General features: G+C 36.2%; 1 protein-coding gene across 1 annotated transcript; it reads left to right on the forward strand.

Annotated features, from left to right (window-relative positions):
- Positions 1-998: 998 nt before the first annotated feature.
- LOC112054250 (methanethiol oxidase) lies at positions 999-18,165 on the forward strand. Its single transcript, XM_024093953.2, has 11 exons — positions 999-1,137; positions 7,855-8,009; positions 9,575-9,760; positions 11,870-12,029; positions 12,120-12,231; positions 12,769-12,966; positions 13,381-13,478; positions 14,396-14,580; positions 15,295-15,444; positions 16,207-16,325; positions 17,954-18,165. The coding sequence occupies exons 1-11, from the start codon at positions 1,128-1,130 to the stop codon at positions 18,000-18,002; spliced, it is 1,422 nt and encodes a 473-aa protein (XP_023949721.1). The 5' UTR covers positions 999-1,127; the 3' UTR covers positions 18,003-18,165.
- Positions 18,166-19,319: the final 1,154 nt, after the last annotated feature.

Raw genomic sequence — 19,319 nt, forward strand, 5'->3', positions numbered from 1 at the left:
GGGATAAGTACATAGAGTTGCTGATGAGGATAACTGATTATTACAGGCCAACTAGTCGTATAAAAAAATAACTAATTATAGAAACAACTAAACATGAAGATATTAAAATCTCGAGTCGTTTTATGTTCTCAATAATACTTATTTATTTTGTTGAAGTACAGAATATCAATCGGAAACGTATCTAACCTTGAGACTGCATATCGTGATAAAAATATTTGCATATAAATGCAAATAATTTGATAGTGATAATCGTCCGTTCGTGTCAACACAGATGTTTAGCTTGTCAGTTTGTTACGTTTCACAGTAATTTTATACCTTATGGCTGTTAATTAATAGATATATTATAATATAATGAGATTGTATTACGATATGTATGTATTAATTATAAAATAATTAAATATTGAGACGTGGTAGCTCAGTGGATATGACCTCTGCCTCCGATTCCCGAGGGTGTGGGTTCGAATGCGGTCCGGGGCATGCACCGCCAACGTTTCAGTTGTGTGCATTTTAAGAAATTAAATATCACGTGTCTCAAATAGTGAAGGAAAACATCGTGAGGAAACCTGCATACCAGAGAATTTTCTTAATTCTCTGCGTCTGTGAAGTCTGCCAATCCGCATTGGGTCAGCGTGGTGGACTATTGCCGAACCCCTCTCATTCTGAGAGGAGACTCGAGTTCAGCAGTGAGCCGAATATGGGTTGTTAACGACGAATTAAATATTAATCAACATCTACAAAAACTATGACAAAAATAAAAATATACCTAGTTGCACGCAAAAAAAAAACAGGTTTCTACAGGGTTTAAAACAACGGTAAAGTAACTCTTGCACCTTAAATTCCAGGCTTCTTAGGTAGACTTGATATGTACCTACGTTGAAAGTGAAAAACAATAAAAATCTTACGTAGCTTACAAAAAGGATAGACATACTATGTACAAGCTGTAGAGTATTTTTCTCTACAGATTGCATTTCCTTTGGTTACTCTATGTTAAAACGAGACGGAGCACGCTAGCTATAATAAACTTAATCTCATGATACCTCGCTCATACGCATTAACTGTCATAGAGACCGGTCGTATTGTAACCGGTTGTAGTGTTTACTTTGTGATTACGGAGTTAAAAATACAAAATGGCTTGTTGTGAGTATCTTTTTAAATTTATACGTGAATATTAATGTTTATTTAATAACACAATCAATTTTAACTGTTTGTTTAAAGCTGAGTTTACCGTACAATAAGTCTATCTATAATATACTATCAATAAGTTTTAATTTGCATAGGTGTGATAAAACCTACTCGTAACTAAGTTAAGTATTATTATTATTGGACGGTGGCTGTCTGTCGTTATGCACGTAATGAATTAAAATGTTGGATAGAAGCAGGCGTTACTTTGCGGAAGTTCATCATGACTATATAATGATTTATTTATTTTGCTATCATCCGCGAATATTCGGCGAACCCATGCGACAACGTCACCCAGGTCCGACAAAATACTCTCTACGTACTACGTTTCACCCCGAAACCGGAGCATCCTCAGGAGATGTTGACTCTACAACGTGCAAAAATCTATATTTTATCAACGACGACATAATCATCGAATATAGGATAATCGTTTGTATTAACCATTAGCTGACGCCGCGAGGTTTCACTCGCATGGTTCCCGTCCCCGTAGGAATACGGGGATAATATATAGCTTATGGCCTTCCTCGATAAATGGGCTATATAACACTGAAAGAAATTTTCAAAATGGACAAGGAGTTCCTGAAATTAGCGCGTTCAATCATACAAACAAACCAACTCTTCAGCTTTATAATATTAGTATAGATAATTTTATTATGTGAGACACGATGACTATTTATTCAGATTATAGTTATAAATAGCACATCTATGCATTGACTGTAGATATACGTACTGGAATGGTTTGCTAATCTCATAAATAAACATCCGTACAATTAAAGATGAATGCAAACGATCATCATCCACTATTTATATTGTTATTGCTGTTTTAAACTTACTTTATAAAAGTTTTTTTGTTTGCTTGAATGCGCTAATCTCAAGAACTACTGGTCCGATTTGAAAAAAACATTTCAGTGTTAGATAGCCCATTTATCGAGAAAGGCTATAGGCAATATATTAACCCCGTATTCCTACGGGATCGGGAATCACGCGGGTGAAACCGTGCGGCGGCAGCTAGTAATGTAATAAAGAAGAGAACATTGTTATCTTCAAAGAAGATGCAGTTTAGTTTTAATAAATATCAGCCAATTTTTATGTCACAGTAACAGACCCCGCGTGAAATTCGATGTAAACTTTCAACTACCCTTACCCTTCCCCTATCCTACCCCTACCCCTTACCCTACCCTACCCTACCCTACCCCTACCCTACCCTACCCTACCCCTACCCTACCCCACCCTATCCCTACCCTACCTCTATCCTACCCTACCCCATCCCTACCATACCCTACCCCTACCCTACCTCTACCCTACCCTACTCCTACCCTACCCCTACCCTACTCCTACCCTACCCCTACCCTACCCCTACCTTACCCTACTCCTACCCTACCCCTACCCTACTCCTACCCTACCCCTACCCTACCCCTACCTTACCCCTACTCTACCCCTACCCTACCCCTACCTTACCCCTATTCTACCCCTACCCTACCCCTACCTTACCCCTATTCTACCCCTACCCTACCCCTACCCATATAGGAAGAAATTAAGTTTATATTATTCGACACTAATTCAAACACCGGCCAAATCAGTCGCCCAATTTTTATTGATTACTATATTATTCTTGTAATAAAATTAGTAATTAATTGCTTTTATGTTCGTATTTACTGGTATTACTGATGATTACTAAATGATTACATTAGTTAATTTAAATTCTAACTAAAGCTAATAATAAGTAAATCATTATCATTAGCAACCCATATTCGGCTAACTGTTGAGCATGGGTGACCTCTCAGAATGAAAGGGGTTAGGCCTTAGTACATCACGCTGGCCCAATTGGCAGACTTCACACACCTAGAGAATTAAGAAAATGTTTTCCTTCACCGTTTGAGACAAGTGATATTTAAATTCTTAAAATGCACACAACTGAAAAGTTGGAGGTGCATGCCGCGGGCCGGATTCGAATCTACGCCCTCCGAATCGAAGCCAGAGGTCATATTCACTAAGCTATCAGGTCTCTATAGTTTATAAGTAAATGAATAGGTATAAAATGTAAGCTTATCTGGCCTTAGAAACAATACACAACAAAATGTTGGCTCTTTTATCAGTTTGACCTTTTGTATCGGAAAAAACATTGATTACGGAATAAAATACCTACCGTCACAGTGGAATATAAATCTGAATGGAATGGACTAACAAAATGTCAAAAAGAAAGTTTATATTTCTAATAACATGTGTAAAAAGCGAGGAAAAATATTTTTTTCTTTTTCATTAGACTATACTTTGTGCGTATGATGTATTCGTAGAGGTAGGGTAGGGGTAGAGTAGGGGTAGGGTAGGGGTAGAGTAGTGGTAGGGTAGGGTAGGGTAGGGGTTTGGTAGGGCTAGGGTAGGTGTAGGTCAGGGGTAGGGTAGGGTTAGAGTAGGAGTACTACTCATCCCCTGTATGGTAGGGTAGCTGTAGAGTGGTAGTACGGTAGGTAATAAATTAAAGCTAGTGATAAATTAAATAATGACTACGACTTTTTAACTTTGATTATTAATTAATAATTATAAATTGCAAGAAGACTTAAGTATTTCTACTTAGACAACACAAATATGAATTTAAATAAATACTAAAATAAAAAAAAAACTCAAACGAAAAAAAATTAAACGAATAACAGGGAAACGGATGCTGAATGGTAGTAGAAGCAGTTATTAAAAAAAATCACAGCATCTGATGCCAATCAGATTCTTTCAGAGATTTTATAAATAAATGTGGTAGGTATACCTACAACCTTACATATTATACAAGCAGACGCCCGCGACTTCGTCCGCGTGGAATTTAGTTTTTCAAAAATCCCTCGGTATCCATTATTTTTTTCGGGATAAAAGTAGTCTATATGTTAATTCAGAGTAAAATCGATTTCCATTCAAAATTTTAGCCAAATCGCTTCAGCAGTAGCGGCGTTAAAGACTAACAAACGTCCATACAAACTTTCGCGTTTATAATATTAATAATTATAAGTAGTATTCATACGTGAACGCGGTGTGTTTGACAATGACACATTTTTGTAAATAATCCTTTTGGGATGTCGTCGAAATCTAAGAGCTTAGAGACTCACTCGAAAAGGTTTATAAATTTCTGTTGCCTGAGGCTAAGACATCAGAGGCACTCAAAGCGATGCGACGCCCTGTATAATTTCTATTTGCAAGGAAAGGAACTGAGAGACATGATATAAGATGGCCGCTTAAGAAAATGTTTATTTAAGAAAGCTAACTGAACTAGCTCCACAACAAAATTTATAATATACTGTCTTTTTTGTGAAAAATAATAACTATTAGGTATTAATTGATTATGCAACACCGACCGATTAGTTTCGATCCCATAGCCTTAGTCATGAGCTGCCCTTTTTTTTAAAAAAAAGAATATTTGCCATATTTTTTATAATATGACCAATATTCCTATTCTTCTCCAACTAGTCGGGAAAGACTGTGCTAGGAGTGGGTACGACAATAGACCAACGGGGTGAGGATTGAACCACCACCCCTCTGTGATGAATCCAACCGCTCTTACCGTTAAGCTATTGAGTTTGGATCGTGCCGCGATGCAAGAACCAGCTCATGACTAAGGGCTCCTAATGGGTTTGAAACTAGTCGGGCATACTCCGACCTAATATCACGTGAGTTTTAACCGTGTTGCATAATCAATTAATATATATAGTTATTATAGTTTAAATTCTAAACAAAACTATTAGGTATTAACTTTTGGGCTCGCGGCATCTTAAAACTCATTTTAGTTTTGAAACTTCACTAGTAATAATAACGATAAAAATAAACAAAACGAGTCAATATTTTTATGCATAGTAGTCGTACATTAAATGTTCATAGTTATATATATATATACCTTATATATCTAAAAAAAATAAAAAAAGACTATTATAAGAATTTTCCTTTTTTATTGATCCCTAATCAAAAGTAAGAAAACCTTTCTCAGCGAACAGTGACATACCTAATGAAAATGTAAACAAATTCTAAATTTCAGCTTTCTAGACTAAGTACAGTTTTTTGCGCTTCAATAAATTAGTCAGAACAACGATTTAGATCTTACATAAAAAAGAGTTATTTACGTAAAATAATTTTGTTAAATTACAGAAGAAGTAATGTACCAACAAAATTGTACAAAACTGTAGCAAATTGCAATGTCCATTTGTACTATTAAGCTTTCGTAATGAAGCAAGCCTGTGAGTTAAATAAACAATGCCCCTAGCGTCTAACACTTAATAGTATTATACGGAATGAAGCAGTAATTTATATGCAAGCTTTACCTGATGTGATTACTAAATTGCATGGGGCAGGAATGCCTCACTGTCGCTTCAACAAATCCAACGCTATTACGGAGCTGGTTGGTACAAAGTTGTTTGTTTTTAGCAGCTTTATGCAGTCGATCTGCATTTTTTAATGTCAAATAGACATTTTTTAACATGAGAATTAAAAAAAATGTTCAAATATAGTATGAAGTTAAATGAAGGTCTATTTCCAACGCCCAAAATTGAAAATGCAACACTGCTCGAAAAAAGCGTCGGGTTTTTAAAACGCTAACGTGTGAACATAATACTAGAGAATGAATTTGTTTTATTTGAACACATTTATAGCGTCCATTAAAAAAGCGCTCGTGCGAATGGGGTTTATGGTTTAGTTGATCGCTCATCTTCTTCTTGACGATACAATTAATTAAATTCACTTTGTGATATTATTATTGTTTAATAGTAACAAAAAATTTAGGTTATTCTAGTTTTTGTAGTGTTTTCAATTGCGAAAAGTACAACAATTCATAATACGGGTATGTTCTAAATTAGTATTTACTAATTGTCTTAAGGAAATAATTATGTTTAAGATTCGTTTTATACAATAACTACGAATTGTTTTTTTACCTCGTGTGCATTCACAGAACAGACAACGCTAAAAGCTAATGCTTTTAGCAATAGAAGTAGCAAGGGGGCGTGGCCCGCGTGTGCGGAACATCGCAAGTGTGTCCGCGCATGTACTAGCAGTCTTGTTTTGCTCTGTGACAAAAGGAATAAATAATATTCAACTCTAAAGTAAGGGTGACATATTTAATTTTTCACTAAATATTAAACAGCCATTTAGGCCACGCCCCTGGATACGCTGGGTTCAATACAAAGAATTGGCAAGTTATAAATCTAGTTACCTCTTATATCTGTGTGTGCATTAAATTGATTTCTTTCATACCTGTCTTCAACCCACATGGGTTAGCAAATAATATTATTAGGCAGAAAAAACACAAAAAGTATTAGTACCTACTGCCTCCATCTAAACTGTCACTTAATCCAAATTATTTAAGCCCAAAATTAATCCAAATTATTCCTACAATGCGGCGTATAACCGACAATACACGGACTACAAACAGAATCGATTTTTGCATTCTAATCATGTTTTTTAAATCAAGTTTGCTTGATCGTCAGTGGCTGACATTAGGAAGAATAAAAGAATTTTCGTGCTCGTGGCGAGTTTTCCATCCGGGAAAATACCATAAACCATTGCTTACAATAATGATATTTTAAAACCTGTTGAAGTGTTAAGTGAATATGACAGTTTCCCATTTCCGCAAAGAAACTCATTTTCCCAGTGAATTGAGAAGCAAATCTAAAGGAAGAGGAAAATTTTGAATGAAACATTTTTTTGTACGCTCTATAGGGTACTAAATATGGTTGCAAATGACTTTTGTTCGCTTCGTTTTTATGGTTCGTTATTAAATATAATTGTTTTTCAACGATGATAACTTTACTAACAATTTTCAGCTATCTATTGTTTTATAACTTATTTTTATGATTCCTTTCATTCGAGTAAGTTTATAAAAAGTTAAATATACAAACAAATTGTATCCATTGCGGTGTTTGACTGTTACCGCAAAATTCTTGAATCGATTTTGAGAAAAGTTGGTACTATTCTGTAGATTCTAAATATCTATCATAAATCTAAGTTTACGGAGTCTCACTCAATTAATAAAAGTAGTTTTAGGTGGAGCTTTCTAGTATACTCTATTCAGTTTAAGTTACCGAATGAACCACTATTTAATATCTTTAATGTAATTCAGAGAAGCTATATTTTCGGTTTATTAAGAGACAAACATTTGCACTTGAAATTGTCTTCACATTTCTATATAAACAAAAATGGATCTTCGAAATGTATGTGACCGCATAACTTTCAAAAGACTGCACCAAGTCGGATGATTCTTGGTTTTATGCATTCGTTATTGTTGTGAGATTTGTGTAATAAAGAAAAAATTAAAAAGTATAAAAAAACAACATAGTATAAAAATAACACTTCTCTGTTTAACAATTTTTCTCAACGAAATAAAACAACTTTTCATACAAATAATTCGTAATGATACTCAAAAGAGGAGTAGGGTAGGGTAGGGTATGGTTGGGTAGGGGTAGGGTAGGGTAGAGTTGGGTAGGGGTAGGGTAGGGGTAAGGAAGAAGTGCACACAAGTCATAGCGAAGCTTAAAATTTTAATGTTCAATGTACATAAATATTACAAATAAATACACTATTATAATAATAAGTTTAATAGGATATCGGATACCCAAGCAGACTAAGTGTACCATAAATTAATCCAAGGTACGTTCTAAACAAATTTTCCGAGCATACGTTTTCCTAACGTTAATAATTCATTGTGTTCAGGTAAAGGCGGGCCGGGGTACGCATCCCCGCTTGACGCATTCCGTAACGGCCCCAGGGAGGAATTACTTTACGTTGTTTGTGTGCAACCAGACCAGACGAAGCAGGACTATCTCGCTACTGTCGACGTTGACCCTAATTCGCCTACGTACAGCCAGGTAAATGAAATATTAACAAACTTTTTTTTACTACCCTTTTTAAAGGAATATTTTGATAAATCAACAGATGATCTGTCTTGTGTTAAAGGGGATACTGTAGCGTAGAATAAATTATATATATTAATGTGGCTCTCTAACATCTGCCTAAATCGAATCCTTGAGTACTTCGGACACGGACAAAGACGGAGATAATCTCGAGAAACTGATCTTCTTTTTTTTTTTTTATTCTTTACAAGTTAGCCCTTGACTACAATCTCACCTGATGGTAAGTGATGATGCAGTCTAAGATGGAAGCGGGCTAACTTGTTAGGAGGAGGATGAATAATCCACACTCCTTTCAGTTTCTACACGACATCGTACCGGAACGCTAAATCGCTTGGCGGTACGTCTTTGTCGGTAGGGTGATAACTAGCCACGGCCGAAGCCTCCCACCAGCCAGACCTGGACCAATTAAGAAAACCTCAATCGGCCCAGCCGGGGATCGAACCCAGGACCTCCGTTCTGTAAATCCACCGCGCATACCACTGCGCCACGGAGGCCTTCTTCTTAAGGTGCCTCTCCGACTAGCGAAGGATGGCAGTCAGTTTCTTGAACTCGTCTCTATCCTTCGCGAGGCGAAATAATAAGGCGCTCGCGATCCCGGTCCACTCTCTGATGTTTCTCAGCCGAGACTTCTTCCTGCGACCAACGCCTCTTCTACCAGCAACCTTTCCCATCAAGATGTGCTGTAGAAGCTCGTATCTCTCGTGTCGTAGCACGTGCCCTAGATACGTGACTTTTCTCGTCTTGACTGTCGACGTCTCGTCGTCAAATATGAGGAAAACGACTGAAGGAGGAAATATACAAGATGATTGTAAGGGTAAGGCAGCCAACCGTCCCGTATTCTGCGGGATCGTCCCGTAATGCTAGATGTAATCCCGCTTTGAAATAATTAGTAAAGCAATCCTGTAAAACGTTGGATGCGTCCCGCGTGTCTCGCATTTTGCCGCATGTCACACACTTTTCAAACAACCCCCCCCCCCCCCCCTCCAACCCTATTTATCCACAAAAAGTCCCGCATTCAATTTTCAGAAAGTTGGCCACCTTATCCACATTATGTAAGGGATGACTGATGATGGCTGACAGTCATTTTTTATTTAATTCCGATCTTAAACGTCTATTTTCGATTCAGATCTTAAAATGTCATGAGTGTCCATTATAATTTCAATTATACCCAATACTCCACTAAGATAAAATATCATTGGTTATGGAATGAGGTCAAAATGCAGTGCAATTTGCAAGCAATATTCTAAAAGCTCACAGATTATTGCAGTTACAATATTCTGTTTGTTCTGAGTACATTACAGGACAGATAAAAGCTTGGTATCCCCAGTTTGAATTTAGTTTTCAAAATTCGCCTAGGAGTTTAAACCGCAGTCTATCGTTGATATGGACTCTGGTTTCAATGTAAAATTGTAAATAGAATTATCTAATTATGCGGTAACAAACATCTATACAAACTTTCGCGTTTATAATATTAGTAGGATATAAATCAACATTAAGTTAGTAATGAATCTTTTCACTAGGTTATCCATCGCACATACACGGGCAGTGAGGGCGACGAGCTCCATCACAGTGGCTGGAACGTGTGCTCCAGTTGCTATGATAACCCGGATCTCAAGAGGAACTTCCTCATTCTACCGTCCCTCCATTCTTGTAACGTCTTCGTTGTTGATGTTGGCACCAACCCTCGCAAACCAGAGCTGCATAAGGTAAGACATTTTTAACGAAAACAAGAATTCACAAAAGATAATCCATTACGTTGATGTCGTCGTCGTCGTTATCAACCCATATACGGCTCACTGCTGAGCTCGAGTCTCCTCTCAGAATTAGAGGGGTTAGGCCAATAGTACACCACGCTGGCCCAATGCGGATTGGCAGACTTCACACACGCAGAGAATTAAGAAATTCTCTGGTGTGCAGGTTTCCTCACGATGTTTTTCTTCACCGTTTGAGACACGTGATATTTAATTTCTTAAAATGCACACAACTGAAAAGTTGGAGGTGCCCCGGACCGGATCCGAACCCACACCCTCCGGAATCGGAGGCAGAGGTCATATCCATTGGGCTATCACGGCACGTTTATGTGTTAATTTGTATTTAACAAATCAGATTAAAAAAACATAACCCTTCTTGCAGTCGGGTAAAAAACATACTATTTCATATTTCATTTATATACCATTCATATTTTATTTATTTAAATTATATAAATATCGACCAGTGCATGTAGGTTGGTATATTAAGCATCAGCTGACACCTTGCGGCTTTACCCGCGTGGTTCCCGTTCCCGTAAGAATACGGGAATAATATATAACCTATAGACTTACTCTACTTACTTACTACTTAAGCCTTACTTAAGCAATTGAGGCTCTAAGACTTAGCAAATGTTTTTAACAAATTAAGTAAATTAATATGTTACCTACATTTATTTAAGTACAAACTACATTGCCAATACAATGTGTGAATGCAATCAAGCGTGGATAATTTAGAACTAGTTCAATATTACTATTTCAAACACTATTACATGCATTTCACCGAAAACTTCATCATTGCCCAACTCAAGCATAATTATTATTCCTCGGAACACCACATAGTTCTGAAGTGAAATTACTCGCTAACTATCTCCGTTGAGCTCATCCCGAATCTGTCCTCTAACTTTGAACATTCCGACTCACGCTGAGCAATTTTTAACTCTTGACTAACTATTTAAACACTTTTTGCATGTATTTTCCTGCATTCACGGAAAATCGTTTTTTGATTCTTGCATAAATATTGTGACTATCTAGGTACATACATACTTAAATTGGTATATTACATCTGCATTGTTTTTTTATTTATTAAAATTATATAAACCTTCTTCTATAAGAGTTCCGAACTTACTATTTATTGACCTCGACTATACATTAATGTGATTATTATTAATAGTAATTATTAATAAACAGAAATATTCTCTTGGCCTTTGTTATACGTAACAAAAACATAAGATAGAGAAAATATTATAAACGAATATACATAGAATTTTTAACGACTTAAAACATTTCCAATATGTCCCAGTTATGTTAGAAAAGGGCTGGCTGTATAAAAAAACATAATTTTCTTCAATCTGTTTAGTTTTACTTCGTTACAGTCAAGGACAACAGTTAATCGTTAACAAGCTTATTAAAAAGTTGATAATTTCTTTCTAATTGGATGGTAATTTTACCAATTTATTTGAAGATTTTTTCATAATTGAAAAAGATAAAATACACTAATTTTAGAGACTTAATAACCCAGTGAATATGACCTCTGCCTTCAATGCGGAGAGTGTAGCACCATGGCATGCACCTCCAAGTTTTCAGTTAAGTGCATTTTATGAAATTATATATCACGTGTCTCAAACGGTGAAGGAAAAACATCGTGAGGAAACCTGAATACCTGAGAATTTTCTTGATTCTCTAGATGAGTGAAGGCTGCCAATTCGTATTGGGCCAGCGTGTCCACCACAGCCTAACCCCCTCTCATTTTAAGAGGAGACTCGTGCTCAATAGCTGAACATGGGTTGTTAATGATGAGCATAATGACACAATAATTGGCTGGTGGGAATACCGCCAAAGACGTACCGCCAAGCGATTTAGCGCTCCGGTACGACGCCGTGTAGAAACCGAAAGAAGTGTGGATTTTTATCCTCCTGCTCACAAGTTAGCCTGCTTCCATCTTAGACTGCATCATCTTACCATCAATCAAGAGCTAACTTGTAAAGAATTAAAAAAAAACACTAATTTAATCCGAGCAAATGTCTTTACCCTCACCAAATGTTCATACTGAAATAACCTCGTTACTAGGTAATCGACGGTTCCGAAATGAAGTCAGTTAACTGCAGTTTTCCGCATACGGCCCACTGTCTGGCGAGCGGTGAAATTATGATTTCCACGATGGGTGATAAGAATGAAAACGGAAAAGGGGACTTTGTGCTCATCGACGCGAAAACATTGAAAGTGACAGGTAAACGGTTGAGGCATCTCAAGTGCTTTGATGTAGGGGAGATAAATTGATTGATTTTATAGCTCCAACTGTAAATAAACTACGTTTTAGGGACGTGGACGAAGGGGGATAAGCTCGCCAAATTCGGTTACGATTTTTGGTATCAACCTTATCACGATGTAATGATTGCCTCCGAATGGGGCACTCCGAAGTATTTCAAAACGTGAGTAATATAATTTTCTTTGAATAGACTTCGTGTATTTTTAGTTGACATTTTATTTATTGTTTATACTCGTGTTTGTACAGTTGTGAAATAAGGCAAATTTTACTTATTTATTGGGAATTTTGAAGAAACAGAGCTTTATATAATACTTAAATTATGTTTTATTGTATACAGACATTATTTAACAAAATCACTTGACTCATATTATTCCTTGAATCCTTACCTAAGCTTAATTTTATTGTTATATAAACTATATATAACTTGGTAGCATATTTTCCATACAATAACAAAATAAAACTTATTTTTTATACTAACAGATAAATTAGAGGAATATTATCTTACCAGGCCCCTTTTCAAATCTATGATATTTCATACATATACATTCGATTGTGCAGATATTATTGCAGACAAAGTCAATATTTGAAGGCCATACCTACAAACTCGTAGCTTTCGAAATACACCAGAAGTTTCCACTCTTTGTCTATAGTTTCGTATATCCATAATATTACAGTACTAATCAAATAAATTTCCCTATAGAGGTTTTCATCCTGCCGACGTCGCTAACCCTGAAAAATATGGTACATCCCTAAATGTATACAAATGGTCTACCCGAGAGCTACAACAAGTTATAGATTTAGGGAGAGAGGGATGTGCCCCACTCGAAATCAGATTCCTTCATGATCCTAAATCCGCAGAAGGATTTGTTGGGTGCGCCGTCGAGGCCAACGTCTACAGGTAAGAGATTTGAGCGGATTTATTTAACAAAGGGAATATATTGTTTGCGTGAAACAATATTTTAAATTTTCGTTGCTGAAAAAGTTACATATCGTTATTATATGATTATATATTTATATTTGTGTGGATATATATAAATATAGATATAAGGACCATATAATATACCTATATAATATTTTTATAGGATAAACACTTTGCATACTTAGTTTTCTTAGTTTCTGTCTTGAGGGGTTTGCATACTCACTTATAATATAATAATAATAATATATTTTTATCTGTTTTATATGTACAATACAGATTTTTCTTCTTTCTCTATATTTTATAGTAGTTTATTATGTTTAGACTTGGGAAGGTATAATGAGAAGAATAATATTAATAAAGATTATGTTTCTACATTGATTTAATTTTTTAAAGATTTTTCAAGACTGATGACGGAAAATGGACAACAGAGAAAGTGATTGATATACCAGCCAAAACTGCTTTGAAAAATGGCGTGGAAACTAAACTCAATGGTAAATATTCTTTTACATACAAGTTTTTGTAATAAAAGTGTGTAATTTGGAGGAAACTGTTAAAACAGAAAAACTGTTGAATAACACGTTCCAAAACTTTATAATGTGTACTATATTAAGAAATAAACTTAAAGATTTGAAGTGTCGAAACGAACGTGACACTCATGGGTCATGGGTGGGTTTTAGTCATACCTGGATAGTGTTGTCGCGTAATGGATTTTTCATAATGGACTTCTGCAAAGTAACTTTTGCTTCTATTCATAATTCTACACTGAAAAAAAATCTTGGAACGCCATACTTAAAATGAACCCTGACACTATTACGCTTGTAATTCGCACCATGTTGTACGTATACTAGCTCTATATGAAACAAGGTGTTGCTTCTAAATGGGACAGTACTAAGTATACGGCATCTATTTTACGTATGCTACCCCAATAATTTGCCAGGCGTAGTTTCCAAGGCTCATATAAGTAGCTTATTTTTCTCAGTACATGGTTATACTACCAGACGCCGCGCGGTTTCACCCGTGGTTTCCGTTTCCGTAGGAATACTGAGATAAAATAGCCTACAGCACTCGGGGATAGTGTAGCTTCCCAACAGTGAATGAATTTTTCAAATCGGTTCACTAGTTCTATAGCCTATTTCAAAACAAACAAACAATCAAATTTTTCCTCGTTATAATATTAGTCGCTGACTCCGCGCGGTTTCACCCGCATGGTTCCCGTTTCCGTAAGAATACGGGACATAAAATAGCTCTTTCAGTGTTAGATAGCCTTCCTCGATAAATAGGCTATCTAACACTGAAAGAGTTTTTCAAATCGGACCAGTAGTTCCTGAGATTAGAGCGTTCAAATATCCTCATCAGTTTTATAATATTAGTATAGATTATAGATAAAAATATCGATTTATTTCCCCAGGTCTAATGTCTGATATTCTATTATCATTGGACGATAAGTATTTATATTTCTCGTGCTGGCTACACGGCGATGTGAGGCAGTATGATGTATCTAATCCAAGGAAACCAAAACTGACAGGCCGAGTCCACTTGGGCGGAGAGATCGCTAACTACGGTCTTAAATTGATCGAAGATAAAGAATTTAATGCAAGTATAAATATCTATGTTTGGTATTTTATTTATTGGTTTAACATCGGACAAGCTTTGGTAAATCTATATTAGTGCATTATGAATTTTAATTAACTTATAATTTAATAAAAAGAAAATAACATAAGTTGGTTTGACAGCCTCCGTGGCGCAGTGGTATGCGCGGTAGATTTACAAGACAGAGGTCCTGGGTTCGATCCCGGCTGGGCTGATTGAGGTTTTCTTAATTGGTCCAGGTCTGGCTGGTAGGCTCCAGCCGTGGCTAGTTACCACCCTACCGGCAAAGACGTACCGCCAAGCGATTTAGCGTTTCGGTACGATGCCGTGTTGAAACCGAAAGGGGTGTGGATTTTCTTCCTCCTCCTAAAAAGTTAGCCCGCTTCCATCTTAGATTGCATCAGGTGATATTGTAGTCAAGGGCTTGTAAAGAATTAAAAAAAAGTGGTATGTACTTTAACTTCAAACGAGTAATTTGTACTTTTGTTTACTGTTTGTATATTTACTGATTTATTTATTTACCTGTGATATTGTGGTGGTAACGAAAAGTGTTACTATAATCACACGTTATTAAAATTAACATTTTAGATCCATAATTAAATTTTTTAGGTCTTTTAAATTATATGTTATGAGAGATTGGTATTTTAACATCGTTGGGTATTTCAAACATAAATAACATTGAAATAAATAAATAATATGTAACCTTTTTTCATAAAGGACCAACCGGAACCAGTAAAAGTAAAAGGGAAACAGTTATTCGGAGGTCCCCAGATGCTGCAGCTATCCTTAGATGGGAAGCGTCTATACGTGTCCTCGTCTCTTTACTCGCCATGGGACAAACAATTTTACCCTCAAATGGGGCAAAAGGTAAACCTTCGTCTTATTTTATCTTTTTATCTTTCGCATTACGTCCGTAGTAAATCATCAGAGTTTACTGAACTGACGGTTTCATCAGTCATTATCATCATATCAGCCGATGGACATCCACTGCAGGACATAGGCCTTTTGCAGGGACTTCCAAACATCACAATACTGAGCCACCTGCATCCAGCGAATCCATGCGACTCGCTTGATGTCGCCAGTCCACCTAGTGAGTGGTCAACACAGCGCTTACTAGTGCGGGGTCGCCATTCCAGCGTCCATCCAACCACAGCCACACACAGTATTCAAATGGTGGATAAAAAATAAATACATACTGTTACCTACTCCTACATACTTACCGTAGACAGAAATAAATGGAAAAAGAAAATCGCGCAAATACACTTTATTAAATTATAAATAAACTAGCGGACGCCCGCGACTTTATCCGAGTGAAATTCAGTTTTTCGCAAGAACCATGGTTTTTTCCGGGATGAAAAGTAGCCTATTGCTAAACCAGAGTAAAATCTATTTCTATTAAAAATTCAGCCAAATCGCTTTAGAAAACAGACAAAGGAGGAAATTACATACACACTAACACACATACTTTCACCTTTATAATATTAGTAGTATGATAAAATAGGTTTTTCTTAAACAAAAATATTCTTCACGTTGATTCCAATAATGTAAGACGATTATACATGCAGTTGGGCGATCGTATCCTTGCTCGGCTGGAGATTTAATATTGATTTGCATTTTATTATTATTCAGGGAGGCTGGATAGTGAAGTTGGACGTTGACACGGTGAACGGGGGCATGAAATTGGATCCCGACTTCCTGGTAGACTTCGGTAAAGAACCGGACGGCGCGGTACTGCCGCATGAGATGAGGTGAAATTAGCATTGTATAATACGATAATGTTTTTATATATAATATTTTTTTTCCAATAGTATGTATGTGCATAATTACGTAACTGTATTTGTATAATTGGTCGCTAACTATGGGCCTCATAGCTTAGCAACTTCATTCATAGCACTCCCGATGTACCGCGCGGGCCGGGGGGGTGTGTGAATGAAAAACCCACGACTGATGCATGTTCCTGCTGCCCCGCACATACGATTTCACACCCAAACAGTTTCCCCCTTTACACTTTCCCCCTGACGCCCGCATATTATGGGAGTTTTATAAGCGAACTTGCCAGACATAACTTGAAAGGGGTACAAGTTTATTACTACTTATCTGAAAATGTCTACGCGGCATCGTACCGGAACGCTAAATAGCTTGGTCCATAAACACTAGTGCTTTGAAACAAACTATTCAACTTTACTATTATAGTACATACATAAAATTTGTAATGTATTGAAGAGCGGATCATATCTATCTTTCAGTAATCTTATCTAAGACTCACAGTGTCAGATTACTGATTTTGTTCATGATTGATTTTATTGTCATCGAAGAAAGTCAGTAAGAAAGATAACAGACAAAATGAACCCTGAAGAAAATCAAAAACATTTTTGTATAAATCACCGTAAGATTACGAACATCGTAAAAATAAAAAATTAAAAAAAAACATACATAGAGCCGAACGTGGAACCTCCTCCTGTTTGGAAGGTCCAGCTATTAAATAATAGCTGGTGTTACTGTGTAAGATTTTTGCGGAAAAAACATCAACTGATTGATGTTTTTTCCGCGAAAATACGACGATCCCAAGCGACAACGTCACCGAGATCCGAAAGAAAATTATCCGCCCACTTTTCACCTAGAAACCATTCAGATGCAAAGTGGTTTGTGCAGTTCATAATATTACGTCTGTTTAAAATATACTGGTGTTAGAAATAATACGGTTTTTTTTTTCAATTTTGTCTTAAGTTTTTTTAATTGTGACAGAATAGGTACAGTAGGAAACTTAAGCTAACTTATCCTAATAACTGTATAAATCATGGTGGCAAGAATACTGGCTGATTCCCGGTTTGGACAGCTAGCGAAAAAAGCCGAAATTTTTCGCATAAAGCTGAGCCTTTATGCGAAAAAAGAGTCAGCTCTTCTGTCTGACAAAGACGACAAAGACGTACCGCCAAGCGATTTAGCGTTCCGGTACGATGTCGATTTGAAACCGAAAAGGGGTGTGGATTTTTATCCTCCTCCTGACAAGTTAGCCTGCTTCCATCTTAGACTGCATCATCACTTACCATCAGATGAGATTGTAGTCAAGGGCTAACTTGTAAATAAAAACCAGTCAACGCAACTAGCCGCGGTGAAATAGTTCGTAGAATTTTTTTGGCGCTACTTCATGGCGCATGGGTCTCCACGGTAAAAGGAACAAATATGTAATTCTCGGTCAAAGTGGCATACCTCTGCCACTTACCAGTTTCAGCTTTTTCTGTTGCCGCTCCCGGTCTTAATTCTGTCTCCCTGATGTCGACGCAACGTAGCGTAATGTACCATATTAGGGTGTTATTATATACAGAAACATATTACGGAGATGTTATATATTATTAATTTTCAAATATTTTTTTAGATACCCTGGAGGCGACTGCACGTCTGATATTTGGTTAGCTGAGGATTAAATAAGAATATATAACGACGCTGTGCCAATATTTTTATATGCTAAGTTGTGTTATTCATTGTAAGCATTATTATAAAATGTATACTAAAGAAAAAAAGTTAAAATATTCTTGTCATAATACAAATTTTTGTACAAAATTGATAAAATATAATATGTGCATATAACACTGTCTTTATTTATTTACAGTCTAATAAGAGAGTAAAAGAGTACCTAAATGGTTCGTGTATATCTTTACATTGTAGCTGTTCTGTGGTCTCATTCTTCCAAAGGATTGAATATTTGCTTGTGACGCGCGACCGCGCGTCTCTCTGCCTGTCTGTCTGTCCGTGTTTTTTTTGTTGACCGGTCATCACGCTGAAACTACAGAATGGAATGCAAAAATAAACTTTGCATTGCATGCCTATTAATATTATAAACGCGAAAGTTTGTATGGATGTTTGGATGTTTGTTACTCTATAACGCCGCTACTACTAAAGTGATTTAGCTAAAATTTGGAATGGAAATAAATCTTACTCTGGATTAAGACATAGGCTACTTTTTATCCCGAAAAAATCCATGGTTTCCCGAGATTTGCGAAAACTAATGATTTTGATGATATGAATGTTTGTTACTCTTTCACGCCTCAACTACTGAACGGAATTAGCTGAAATTCCTTGATTAACACATAGACTACCTTTTATCCCGGAAAATCCATGGTTCCCGAGGGATTTGTGAAAAACTAAATTCCACGCGGATGAAGTCGCGGGCGTCCGCTAGTAAGACCATAATATAAAGATTTTGGGGTACTTTTGTCACGAAAATAATATCAAAAGTGGGTGAAAGAAGGGTTTGAAGCTTGTATGAAAAGTCGATCATTTTTAAGTTACATTTGTAAAAACATGAGTAGGTACTACCTAGAAAATACTAAAAATTCTAAAAAACTAAAAAACATTCAAGGTTTTAAAAATTCTACCCCTAAAGGGTTAAACATGGGTTGAAGTTTTTTTAATATAAATCGTTAATGTTTTGAGTTACTAAGGTATGTTTTATTTATCCAATTTTATAAAGTTTTACAATAATATTAAAACTACGTACCTAAATATCTATAACTACATATTATAAAAATTAAAAAGAAAATATACTAAATTTAAATTATATCTAAAGGCTCAGGCGTCGTAGAATTTGTCCGAATCGACGATCATTGGTAAAGTGCCCAGAATGATATTTAATTTATATTTATTTATTTTGAGTTACTTGGATATTTAAGAAAAACATGCGAAAATATAAATAAAAGGAGATAAAATAGGGGTTGAAAGTTTACATCAATTTTCACGCAGAC

Source organism: Bicyclus anynana, chromosome 15 (genome assembly GCF_947172395.1).
Source record: "Bicyclus anynana chromosome 15, ilBicAnyn1.1, whole genome shotgun sequence".
Taxonomy (NCBI): domain Eukaryota; kingdom Metazoa; phylum Arthropoda; class Insecta; order Lepidoptera; family Nymphalidae; genus Bicyclus; species Bicyclus anynana.